General features: G+C 36.8%; 1 protein-coding gene across 4 annotated transcripts in view; it reads right to left on the reverse strand.

The window, feature by feature from the left end:
- Window positions 1-674: 674 nt before the first annotated feature.
- Window positions 675-14,038, reverse strand: part of RHOBTB3 (Rho related BTB domain containing 3) — a 30,331-nt gene continuing 16,967 nt past the window's right edge. For 3 of the 4 annotated variants that reach the window (XM_090131216.1, XM_090131215.1, XM_031605293.2), the window contains exons 7-12: window positions 13,600-13,712; window positions 12,454-12,565; window positions 10,325-10,498; window positions 8,805-8,971; window positions 7,582-7,678; window positions 675-4,172 (exon numbers count right to left, since the gene is read on the reverse strand). In XM_090131216.1, the coding sequence (XP_089987342.1) occupies window positions 4,057-4,172; window positions 7,582-7,678; window positions 8,805-8,971; window positions 10,325-10,498; window positions 12,454-12,565; window positions 13,600-13,712 (779 nt within the window). In that variant the 3' untranslated portion in view covers window positions 675-4,056. The remainder of the gene's footprint in view (window positions 4,173-7,581; window positions 7,679-8,804; window positions 8,972-10,324; window positions 10,499-12,453; window positions 12,566-13,599; window positions 13,713-14,038) is intronic. The other variant, XM_090131217.1, reaches the window with a different exon arrangement.

Genomic DNA, 14,038 nt, shown 5'->3' on the forward strand with positions numbered 1-14,038 from the left:
GCGTGATATTTAGTTTAGGTAGCAGTGGTAATGAGAAGGCGGTTGGACTATATGATATTACAGGTCGTTTCCAATCTTGTGATTCTATGATTGTATGATTCTATGAAATGGATTGGCCTTTTCAAGTAGAGCTGTAATACTGAGACCCTTCTGCCTCTTACTCAGAGGAACAGTGGAGCTGCTTTTTGTAATTACTCAGCTTTGTCTCACCTCATTTTCTGCAGATAATAAGCATTGTTGGGAGCTGATGAGACAGATCACTTGCTCTTTGCGACATCACTAGCAAGAACAGCTATGCAAAATACTTTACACATTTCTTGTTCTCCTTGTACGAATCAGTGAAGACAGTGTCTGGGCTTGTTAGAGGATGGCTAACAATCTAAATGGCAATGTGATTGTAACTTCAGAAATGAATCAGTAGCTAAATCCTTTTGGTCTAACACAGAACTATTCACCAAAACTTAAAGAATTCATCTCAGATTGACATGACGAGGGAGAAAACGTCACTGAATGGAGAGGGCCTTACTTCAGGGTCTGGGGAGATACTGCAGTACAAAGTTACTTTTTTTTCCCCTCACTTATCACATCATATATAAATGGTAAGTTAATAAGCTATCAAAATATTTTCAACAGTAATCACAAATGTAACACAAATGAGACAATAATCATGAGAGTGACTAGAGAAAATCTTTTTATTTTGTAGCAAAATTTTAAATATTAAATCAAATAGCATGTACATTTATTCATGGCATATTGAAAGAACAAGCATATGCATAATGGAATAATCTTTTTTTCTTATAATTCTGTTTTCCCAAATCAAATACACCAACACCTAATGGACTACAGCAAAAATTCATTAATTATACTGTGGAAAACACTATTAGTGGAGAAATGTTTTTTATCAGTTGGTATAGGTCTTAGTGCTGGGTTGGGACAAGCATACACATATACATGGTGAAAATTACACAGTGTAATCTATTACTTATACAACTCCACTTCTAAAAGAGAATTTCAAGATCCATCTCCAATGAAGGATTTGGAAGTCAAATTTCTACCTAAATGTCTGTCCATTTTGTAATCTCAAACCCTCTGAAACCTGCTCAGCTACTGCCTAAGGTTACCCACATTCACAACCTGTCTTTCTTTGAGCCCAACATTCCCAATGCTCTTGGAGTCAGGAGATGCTGGGACCTGTGCAACCCTTGTGAGTTGGCATCGGGACATTTGAGTTTCTGCCTGCCACCCCCAGGGCTGTGTAAGAAATGTAGCTTAGAATGCCATCATGTTGAGGCAGCTGCTGGTTCTGTGGATTCTGTCTAGATGCAAATCCTAGTTCTCACAGAGAAAAAAACTCTGGGGCTGTAACAAAATCAAAAACTATTTCACTTTATAATACGTTGTTTATCAGAATTTGACAAATCTATTTTAAAGTGAACAGGATGCTACTAATAGGGTAACTCTGTGGATTACCTGTAAAACATCTTGAGCAGTAATTTCCTACAGTAATAACACATCAGCTTTCCTCTGCCTTTTCAAATTCACTTGTTTAAATAACTCTTTCCAGCCTGCTTCCTAAATTTTACTTTATGCCATATCAAAGATCCTAACAATAATTCATACAAAATTATTCACAAATAACAAATTCAATAGGGCAATAATTTCTGATCCATGATCTCTGTACTGTACTGTCTATCAGAATACTAAAAAAATACCATCAGCATCTAACCAAGCATCATGATCTGCTCTCAGCTAATATCAAGCTATCAGTTTTAAAAATAGTTTTAGGATAAACACATTTCTAAAGAAAATCATCACATGGGATAAAAATGAGAATTAGCAATTACAATTATTCTAAGAATTTAAATTTCTCTCATGTTCTATATTTGCAAAATTAACGTATCTCCACCTGATACAGGTGGCATTATGGGGATACTCAGTAAGGTGGAAAGCTGTCTTAATGCCTGAATAGTATAATGCGGTAAACCTGTGAATAAATAATAAATATCTTTACACTGCCTGGTTTCTCCGTATAAAACCTGTGATTGCCACAATATCAAAATATTGGTTGGATACAAATTTCATATACCCATTAAGCCAACTTAAATGTCTACAAAACATCTGCATAAAGTTAAAAATAGTATTTCATCTTAACTTAAATTACTGGCAAAATACTAACTTCTAGCAAAATAAGACTAGGAAAGCTTTCAAAGCATTAAAAATTTAGGACTGCATGCAACACAGGCAAACATTCACTTAAATTTGCCTTAGTTTTGTACAAGAAGTCAGTGTGAGTCATATAAACCATATCATCAGTGATTGAGCTGGCTGCTGATACAGAAGCATGCACTGACTGAGTATGCGGCCAGGCATCTAGGCAAGGTAAAGTTCAGCTGTGTGCCCATTTTCGTTCATGACTGTGTGCTCAGAGAAAATACAAGTTTTACTCCTATCTAGCCAGCTAATTTATGCTTTTAAGGTAAATGACATAATTAGGAAAAGAAACCCTTTCTATTAATTCAAGTGCAATACATATTTATTTCCTAATCTTTTTTTTCACTTTTTTTTTCCAGTGGTCTTGAAAAAGCAATGTAATGCTCTATATATGTGCAAGATGCAGTGATATCTTGTCTTTTAATGAACTCTAAGGTCTCTTGACTAAAGGAGCTAAAAATAAAAGTGATTTGTCATTGTTATATAAACTAATCTTAGAATTTCCAGCCTGCACTAGCCAGCCAAGAGAAAAATTTTACTTTCTCTTTCCCAGAATAGAAGACATTGTTCCACTTTATGCAAAACATCTCCAGAAAGAAACAACATTCTTTTGATTCCAGCGTGGAATTTGAGAAGAAAAATTTGCCTATGAAAATGTAATGAAATGGTAGAAAAAAATGGTCATATAAGCAGAAAGGATTCAGCTTCAGCAATTTACAATTCTGTCTTCATCTCACAGACAGTTTCCTGGTACATTTGAGATGCTCTGCTCTGAAATTTGGGGAAACACTCAATATTTTTTCTGTCTTTCCTTTGTCTTTCTAGGCTCAGATAACACATAACAAAACTAAGGGTAAATGGCAAAGTGGAATTGGAAAAAAAAAGTACAAGAAGACTGATAATAATGCTATACTCAGATAAATATTCTCAGTGTAAATGTTGGGTTCATTTCTCATAACAGTAATACATACTACAATATTAATGGTAAGAGAGATGAATAATTCAGATCTGTGATCCAAAGAACATACTCTTAAAGGCTGTCTGCTGTTTAAGAGTCATCCTTTGCGCAGTATTCAAGATTCACTTCTTGTATCTGAGAAAGTAACCATGCATTCAGAAAGTATGGACATACAGTATGACCTCACTAACAAAACTGCTCTACAAATTATGAAAGCAAGCTGTCTTATGTTACTTACTGGGAGGAAAAAGTATTTTTATTTCTAGAAATTTGGCAGGCACTAAAGAATATACCGATGCATAGGCATTCCCCAGGATTAAAATGTCTGACTATATGACTATAAGATTCCTACTGAAAGAAGGAACAAATTTAACTTGGAGTAGAAAATTAAAGCTTACTGAAGCATGTATTAATCTTACTCTATATTTTGCAAACGAATAAATTGCAGTAAATTTTAGTATTATGAGATATTATGAGTTGGCCTCTCAGCATCCTAGCAATGATGATCTTATTCCTACTATACACAGATTTAAAAAAAAAAAAACAAAAAACATTTTCAACACCTTAACAGCTGAAAATGACCATGACATCCAATTAAAAAGTGGAACGGATGTCAGTCATGACATGACCCAGTTTAAACTCTGTAAATGTGAAATCTTCATCCCCCAAGAATTCTTCATGATACATTTCTTACAGCTTTAAGGGAAAAAAAGTAGAATAATTTATTACCAAATTGAAACCAAATTAGTAAGTGTGCTACAGTATTGCATACAGTGTTCAAGGGCACATCAGTGTTCATTTTTGCTGCTGATACATTTATTGTACTTCATATGATCCCCATTTAGACATTTCCCAGCTGAGATGCACTTCCAGTATGTTCAGTCTCCTTACATTACTGTGCAGTGGCATTTCTGAGAGTGGATGTAATTCCTGTATTCAGCAAGTTGCTTCAGGTACATACTGGATGGCCATCTGTGCATCTCTACGAAACTGCGCTCCTCCACTAAACAAAGCAATAAATGAATTAACCATAATATATACACAGGGATGAATGCACAGGCTGCAAAAAGTCTCTCGAATTTGTTTAAAAACATCATGGATAGAAATGCAAATAAAACAGTGAAGTTGAAATTACCATTGTCCCTTTTGTCTAGATCTTACTGTAGTATACATAGTGTAGAAGCTTTTAGATGTTCTCTTGCTACTGTGAGTAATAAATACGTTTCATAATAAAACAGATGTAATACTTATTAAAGAGAGAAGGAAGATCATCCTAAAAAAGGATATTCTTAATCCTCAGAAGATAACTAAACATGGGAATCAACCACAGGAGCTTTTCCATGCTGAAACACTATAAAGGAGGTTATTTCAATCTAAGACAATAGTTTGTCTTGAGACTACAAAAAACAAGGTGAAGAGGTCAATTAACAAATTAGCAAGAATTTTGTCTTTCATTCCACATTTTCTGTCACTGACATCATAAAATCACATAACAGAGTCATTAGTCGCAGTACTTAGGTAAAATCTCCTTGCCTTTGCACAAGTATGCATTTTCATCCCTACACTCCAGCCATACCCAAATCATCCAGCATCAGTCTTGGATCAAGTGGGACAGAGACCAAAGTACAGAAGAGATCTTGAAGAGCGGTGAGGCAGGGAAGTTACATCAGTAACAAGCAATAGGAAGGTATATTAGTAATAGGCAATAGGCAACAGGTGCACAAGAATTTCTTTACAGTGAGAGTGACGGAGCACTGGAACAGGCTGCCCAGGGAGGTTGTGGAGTCTCCTTCTCTGGAGATATTCAAGCCCCACCTGGACACCTACTTGTGCAACCTGGTGTAGGGAACCTGCTTTGGCAGGTTCCAGGTTCTCTCTGGAAGTCCCTTCCAATCCCTACAGTTCTGTGATTCTCTAACATCTTTCATTTATCTTGTGCAGAATGCAGGGGTGCCTTTGAAGATTTCAATATTTCAGCCATAGAAAAGGTACTAGTAATCAGCTCCCTCATGCTCCACTGTTCTCCTTGAAACTGAAGATGATGTTACGTGATGATGTTCTGAATAACAACACTGAATAACAGTAACTGCTGCCAGCTACCAGTGAGTTTCCATCTGGGCTGTGCCTGTGAGAGTACTGGTGTCCTGCAAGCCAGAACAGAATGTTTTTGTCTGTTTCATATGTTTTTACATTTACACCCTCATTTTTTGACTCCAGCTTTCTCAGTGCAAGTTTGATGGAGCGGGACATGCTGATCTCTCCATGAGTTGTATGGCAGTGGCTCATAGGAAAGAGAAAAGCAAAGGGAAGGCTACCATACATGCTGATAGCAAACTTCAAGAACTACCAGCCAACTCTCTGGATGCCCTTTTCCCACAAGTAGATCCATGGCTGCTTTCCACCAGAGGCTGGGCCAACTGGGTACCAGTCACAACCATCGATTTCAGAAACCTCCAAAAACCAACAGCTACACCAGCTCTGGGTGCTTTACACATGGTGAAGGCATGGAGGCAACTCCAGGCAATGGCTCAGCAAACATATGGCATGGTGATACTCTACAGCTCATCCCTGAGTTATTTGGGCATTGTTGGAACATGTCCTGACCATTAGAAGCATCACTTCTACAGTATCGTAGCAGGCTTGTACAGACTGATATACACCTAGGTAACTGCATATGCAAGCAAAAGCACCCTTACAACTTTCCACAGCAGAAAACAATCTTCTAATAAAGATTTTCCTGCTGATATTGACAGGGAGAAGCAGCCCTAAAACCTTTAGAAAAAACTTTCCATAGATCAGTGTCCTGTCTGACAGTGCTCTGGTAGCACTAATTTGAGTGTGAAAAGTCAGAGAATGTTCAGTGAATGTGGACTATGCTAGGGACTGCCTATGTAGGTCTGAGTGTCAGATGCAGTTTTGAATGAGATAGTAGCATCTTTCTAAATAAGAGAAGAGAGTTAGAGTTTCCAGTTTTCTGAGTCAGAATACAACGGGGGAAAACAAATGAAGTAACAGGCTTCTTAACAGGCTGTCCACAGAGAGTCATCATCCCTAGAGGTGTTCAAGAAACACATAGATGTGTCATGGAGGGACATGGTTAGTGGACATGGTGGGGGTGGGCTGACAGTTGGACTAGATAGTCTTGGAGTCTTTTCCAAGCTTAATAATTCTGTGATTTTATGATTCTAGCAACAACAGCCACATAAAACCATTATCCCACTGTAAAATGGGAGGGTAGCTCTGCCTAGATGAATCCCTGAAGTGACCCATAAACCACTGAGTCTTTGTTCTCTTGTACCTCAGTAATGGAAAGCCAGAGGCACTCCCACCTTCACCAAATTGAGGGAAAACCCTGATTTCTACACATTCAGAAGAATCTCAGAGTAGTTGAGACTGAAGCCCTGTAGCAAGCGCAGTTCAAACACACTCTGACACCTGAATCAGAAGGCAGAGGATCAAACCATGAACCTCCATGTGAATTACATCCACCAATGCAGTTGCTCTTCTCTCACTCATCATCCAATTCTGACTGTACAAAATGGGTGTTTCAGAAGAGGGGCAGATGGCCCACTGGAGGATGAAACTCAGGTCCAAATGAAGCAGGGAGGACCCAACTCTCCTTTCTCTGTTTGTAACAATCAGAAACCATCAGTCATCATACATATATGTAAGTCTGTAAGTCTTACATATTTAAGACTTGCAATATGTGGATCTTGCAAATGAGGAAAGAAGACTTTTAATTAATTTTTGTTGAAATGAAAAGAGTTGCACCTGTCAAGAACACTTTCATCAGAGAGACAAAAGAGATTTTAAAAAAAGTAGGTAATGGACAAATCTAAGATTACATGTCAGGATACAAATATACTCTATATTGGAAAATAAGTACCAGTTCCCTGGAAGAGTCTGGGCTTACTTACTTCAGAGTTTATTAATTAAATGTTAGTTCATTTCAAAATATCTGCTGGATAGTACCACAAGAATCCTGCTGTCTACCTACAAAAAACTCCACATCTTTAAACAGCAAGTATTGTGAGTGACTCAGTAGTTTCAATAATGAGAACAGGCTAAACAAGCTTATATGTATAAGAGTGTGAAAGGGATGTCATGTGATGATCAAAGTGCACAAGCTGATTCAGAGACAGGAGGGATTGGCTATGCTGGTCATCACAACAGGAATCAAAAGACAAATGTATGAAGTGCTTACTGTGCTGCTCTTTATGTGTCTCATTGTGAGACTCACAATGAGGTGGTGGATCATCTGATTCCAACAGATTTTGAATTGTTCTACACAGTATATCGAGAAAAGTCCTAGTCATCTTTTCACGCAGAAGTATTATTATTCAGTATCTCCCTTCTGGTCTCAGCAGAATTTTAAAATATGTATTGTTAAAAAGTAATCTGGAAACAGCTACCTGAAAGATCTTGAAATTCAGGCTTTTGACTGAAGATGAGGTAGTTAGTGGCAATAAAATGAAGAAGCCAAGTGGAAAGGCAATCAGAATTGTGAAACTGCAAGAAGGAAATACAAACAACAATTTAATACTATCAAGTCTAAAAGAAAAGAGAAAAGCAACCACACTTCCCATGACAAAATATTTCAGATTACAGCTATTAACATAACATTCTATTAAATAAAGTTTTAACAGGAGGAGTTGAAAGGGACATTGACAGAGATATGTAAATGGACACAGATCCATGAATGAACGACAAAACTGCTCTCCTCCAGCTGTCTGAACTAACCCCTCGGTCTCCTTTTGGTGGTGAATCTTGAAATGTTTGGCTTCTGTATAGTAGCAGAGCTTCAGAAAAAGGAGGATGAGGAAGATCCTCTGCCTCCACTTTGCCTCAGTGTGCTAGGTAGCTCCTGCAGCTTTAGTCCCTCAGGAACAGTACTGAATCTGGGTGTTTCCTCCTGTGTGAATGTCCTGGGTGCACTCAGATTATTTGGACCAATTTAGGAGCAGCAACAAAGCCCAGTACCATAACACACACAGTTAAAAAGTTGATGAGACATTTTAATTTCTGGGAATCTCTACACATTCACTCAAGCAAAGGCACAAAAGGAAAACATTTTTTAAAGACTGCTTTTTAGAAACTACAGTTTAAAAAACAGGTTGCCTATATAGGTATCTCCCAGATGTGATCATTTAAATTTGCTCTTGCTCTTTATAAGTGAGGCATGATGCTATTTCTTCTCCACAAAATCCTATTTCTGTAAGATAATATCCTTCCTTGTAAACATTTTGTTTTTCTCCTTTGCTTTCCAAATCTGCCCTTTCTCTGTTTTTTTTTTTTTTTTTTTTTTCAGCCTTTTCACTCAATATCTATTAATCAAGTGAGATTTTCTGTGGCAGTTGGATATAATACAGTTTACCTTTTTGACTAAAAGAGGAGGTAGTGCACCTTCAGTTGCCTTTAACATACCCTTTTGGCAGAAATTAAACTTAATCACTGCAATGTGCCACCAGAAATTCCTATTCACCGGATTATAAATCAACACTTGCCCTCAGAAGTGAAACTGTTACGTCAATCAATATTTTAACAGTTACATTAAAAAAAAAAAAATCCTCCCCCTCCCTCCCACCTAGTAACAGTGAACATATATATATTCTTCTTTATTATAAGAAAGTAATACCTTAGCTTTTTTGAGCAAGCTAACAATGCTGAGACTTGTGGACGCCAGTTCTCTACTAGGCATGCTCTGGAGCTGTGTGATAATGTAGAGCTCACAGATATGCTGGAGCCTCATTACTTGGTACATCTCTGCACAGATCAAGAGGGACATAGCTTGGAGAATACTGGCTGAAAAGGCAACAGAACATCAGTTATTACGCACACTTTACTTATCTGAGAAGATGGCTGAAGCTGCTTTTTACAGACTGATCTTTTAAACATTTAATGACGAACGCGAAATCAAAATGCTGTTGTGTTCTTTTATTTTTCATTATTATCATTATAGGCTTGTTTCATCACTATTTCCCTGATAAAGTATTTAAATAGCAGGAAAAAGAGTAGTTGATAAATGTTTAGAAGGCATGAATAATAAACTATAGTCAATGTCGTATGTCTTGAAGATGCTAAGTCAAATGCCGCTGATCTCTTTAAAGCTAGTGATAATTAGAATGATGAAAGTTTATAACTTCTCTTTCAAAAGAGAACATCTGCAATACTCGTAAGAGAAAATACAGTAAAAAAAAAAGACTGAAGGAGAAAGGCAGCAAAATTATTTTTAAAATGCTGTAGAGGTTGCATATTTAACTCAATGGATAGTGAAATGTTAGGAGGACTGAAAAGGGAACCACAAAAAAAACTAACAGCAAAATAGAATTATCTAAGGAGAAAAAAAAAAAATTATATAAAGCGCCATCATTCATTTTATCAAAGGAAGATTATCTATAATTAATTCATATTTCATATTTAAGAAGGCTTTTCTTCTCAGTGAAGAAGAAAAAAGATAAGAAATAAAGAAATTTAGTTCATTATTCCCAACAAATATTCCAGCTTAAATATAATTAGAGGTGCTTTATATGCAAGTAAGATATTAATGTACATCAATAAGGAATTCTTTCAAGTTAACTTTATTTATATAAAGCATCACAAAACATATGCCTTCCAAAATGAAGATTTTGAAATAAAACCCAGAATTTGGATTAGAAAGTAATACTACTTTGGTGTAGAGAGAAAATTCAGAATGTTTTAGTGACAAGAAACAGAATTTCACACTTTCTATTCAGTTTTGCTATGTAAGCATAAGATGATTACAGCACTGCCCTCCTTGCATATTGGTTTTAAAATCATAGAATCATAGAATGGCCTGGATTGAAAAGGACCATAATGATCATTTAGTTTCAACCCCCTGCTATGTGCAGGGTGGCCAACCACCAGACCAGGCTGCCCAGAGCCACATCCAGCCTGGCCTTGGATGCCTTGAGAGATGGGGCATCCACAACCTCTTTGGGCAGCCTGTTCCAAGGAATACTTGAAAAATACTTGAATAAGACTGATTTATTTTTTATCACCAATTTTTTTTCTTGAGACATTATCCAGCAGCCTATTGGTATTTCTTAATGCAATAAATGCTGCCATATCACTTTCTATCCATTCATTCTTAACAACTCAACATGGAATACTGTTTATATTTTAAAGTTTTCTTACCTGGATAGCAGGAGTCGGTATAGAGATACTCTAGAAAGGAGAGGAAAGTGTCTTTGGAAACCCCATACACTGGAACCAGAATGCTATTTGCTTCTAGATAATTACCATTAAACATAGCTGCCATTACCTCACAGCGAGCTACCAGAACTGCTCTGTGGGCTGGTACATTTGCACCTGCAGGATGCAAGAGAAAAATCCATGACAAGTTTACACACATGATATGGTCTTCATGTTAAGTTTTGCATTTTTTTTCAGATTGCATGCACATCAATTGTGATGATTATGAGCAGTTTTTTTTGACATTAACAATATCATATAGATAATAATATTTTATAGATAATAATATATATATGATAATATATATTATATACATATAAAATTATATAATAATATATAGGTAATAATAATATTTTCATTTTGTGCCATTCAAGATGTTTACATTTATCTAATAGCCACTAGCAAATGCAAGCATCACGCTACCAGATAAGATCTTAAAAAGAAATACCAAATTTCTTATTACAATTTGCTCCTAACAAGTGTTCCAAATAGGCCAACATTTTATCAACCAGAAACATGATGTTCATTGCATGTTCACCAGCAACCCAACAAATGCGTGTTCCAATCCAACTTGCACATAATCACACAAAACAGAGGAAGGTAACATATTACAGATAACATTCTGTTTAATCCATTACATCAACATAAATTTATCTAGACCAACTTTTTCATCTAGAAGTCGTTTCTTGATAATTATCTCTTGAAAACAGTGGTCATACATTATTCCATTTTGTAACATTTATAAGTGAATCATGCACTCCACTACTGGAAGGCACAATAACAGAGGGTCTTGCAGCCTCCTCTTGAACATGCCTATCATCCAAGACATCAGTGCCAACACCCCGACTTCCTTGGAGTTCAGCTGAATTCAGCAGTCCTGCCTGACAGACAAACGTTGGCAGGACAGCAACCACCAAAAGAATGAGAACTTGAGTCAGAGGTACGTGATTTCATCAAATTGTAGGAAACATGCCAACTGACAGCTAAGTACAGCACATGCGCCTACACAGAAGTCAATTTTAATTTCCTACTCAACCACAACCTTGCCACCTACCCAACATTGTCATAACATCTGCTATTTCCTCATTTTTGTTCTCTTTCTGTTCACTTGTGCTTCTTTTTCCTTTCCTCTTAAGCCACGCTACAGATTATACTAAATTGAGTATCACTTGGTAATTACTCACTTTTAATGTAATAACTGTGATTTTCGAATTAGTGAAAAATCCTGAAAGACTTATCAGATATTAAAAAAATAAGCCTACATTTTCTTATCGGACAAGTGCGCTTTTTTAAAAAGGTACAAGTTGAGTCAATTGGCACTAATTTTTGTTCTGTAAAATATACAATAGTAGTTTCATCAAATTCCCACAGAGACTCTCAGGAATGGGTCACAGAGCTGAACTGCTCTTGTTGTTAGATTCAACATTAGGATTTTGTTCTCATTTTCAAAGATTTTTTTAAGCTTTTACTACATTATTAAACAGAACATTTAGAAGGAATCTGCCTGTCCCCATCTGCTTATTTTTTGAGAGATTAATGTTTCATATTTGACTCAGAGGTTTGAACCTAAAATAATTAAACAACTGTTAAACTAAAAGACCACTTCTGCATGAAGAGTGGGCATGAGAAACTCATTAGCATTTAAAACACAACCTAATTCTTGTTCTCACAAAAACATGCATTTTAAAAATCTTTTTATAATCTTTTTTGCATTTAACAGTGAAGGCATTTTTACTTTCTGAAAAAAGTCACCCATGAGACAGGGCTGTGATGTATGCTCCTTACAGACTAAAGGAGAGCTGGGCTGTTCAGGAGCATCTCGTCATTTTGCTAGGCCTACCAGAAGTATGCATAAATCTGAGTGATACAACCTGTAGCAACACAGGCAGACAACACCAGGCTCAACAAACTGCTGAGCGTGGACACTGCCCCAAAGCTTCCATTCAGACAAGTGCTACTGATAAGCGAAAAACAGGAAAGTGCACGCATTTTCTCAGTTTTGATTCAGTTTCTATCACTTCCCAGTTCCTTTCAGAGGGGAGAATTGCTGGCAACATGAAGAGCAGAGGTACCTTGTATTGTGAATATGACATCTGCCAGTACAGGCGTGTTAAAGAACAGCCTGAGAGAGGTACTGTACAGCCGCTTTATCTGGTGAGACTGGCAGTCCCGCAAGCTGTTTACCTGCAAAGTAAATTATCAACAGAAGTTATCATGTACAGTTGCCCACAGGAAAAAAAAAAAAAAAAAGTGATTACAAGATATCATTTATGTGAGGAAATTAGGCAACAGTCTTTCACTATCTGTTTTATGTAATTCTACCCAACAGCATCCTTCACATCTGCAACATCTGCAACCTTCCTTACCATTTCAGCCCCCAGGCCCAATTCACTTCTAGTCCTCAAAGTTTTGCAGAAGAAAAGTTTAAACATGAAACAAAAGTATTCTGAAAGTATAACAAAAGCCCTAAAAAGAAAATAACAACAAACAAAATCCAATCTAATCCTCCCCTCTCCCCCCCCAAAAAAAAACCCAAGCAAATTAAAAAACAACAACAACAAAAAAAAACAGGCTTAGAATGTCTCAGTTACTTTTGATCTTTATACTGTTGATCTTGATTTCGAGACAAGATGACTTCCCATTTACACTGACAGAAATACTGTGTGCAAGTGCTTTAGTGCTGGGGAATATATAAAAGCTCTAACTAAATGGCTGTAAAACTAATTCTATACTGCAAGTTTCTACTGACACAATTAACTTAATGTAAACAATATTTTACTGCAAATTCACTAGCTGAATTAAACACCTTAAGCAATAGGTGGATTTCTGCATCACATTTATAAGGGAAATCAAGTCTTCCAATCTCTTGCAGAAGCAAAATTTCTGGCACCTACTTGGGAAAGTAAAGCTCCCCTGGGCAGGCCTTACTACATGAGAATTAGGAACACATCATCATACTGTTAGACAGTGCATGAAGCTATAAATAAAGTAATCCTGTTAGGAGATCTACTTATGTGCTTTTTAGTGGTTACATTCATTCAGCACATTACCTCAGCATCCCTATGCTTCTGTGTCGTAAATTTGTACAACAACCTACTTACAAAGCAGTAGAAGACCACATAAACTAAATTGAGTGTAAAACGGGCACTGGCAAGAAAGAATTTTCTGAGAACTTCAGTAACTGTTTCTACACGTTACTCTAAGTGTGTTAGATGTACCTTCCCTGGAGTTTTCAGGATACATTTCACTTTCTCAAGCACATGTTCAGTTTTTTCAGAATCTTTCAACTTCTTTTTTATATCTTCTTCTAATCGCTCCCACTGGAAAGCACCTGTCAGAAAACCAGGTGAAGTTGACTTATAAATAGAAAAGGCACAGCACTCAGCAGGCAGAGAAAATTTGCTATCAATGTCAAAAACATCCTGCAGATATGACATTTTTTGCACATAGATCAGCTGGATATTTTCACTTAGGAAAGGAAGATGCAGTTCTGCCAGTCAAGTTTTCATGATAACTTAGAGATGACTTACACAGTGATGCTACCAAGTATGGACAGTGTGGTTGAGGCATCGGGACTCTTTCCTGTGTAACCTACTCTGGGGAAACCGGCTTAGCAGGAAGATTGGACTAAACGATCTCCAGAGGTCTCTATGATTC

The sequence above is a fragment of the Phasianus colchicus genome, chromosome Z (assembly GCF_987193195.1).
Source record: "Phasianus colchicus chromosome Z, bPhaCol1.hap1.1, whole genome shotgun sequence".
Classification (NCBI taxonomy): domain Eukaryota; kingdom Metazoa; phylum Chordata; class Aves; order Galliformes; family Phasianidae; genus Phasianus; species Phasianus colchicus.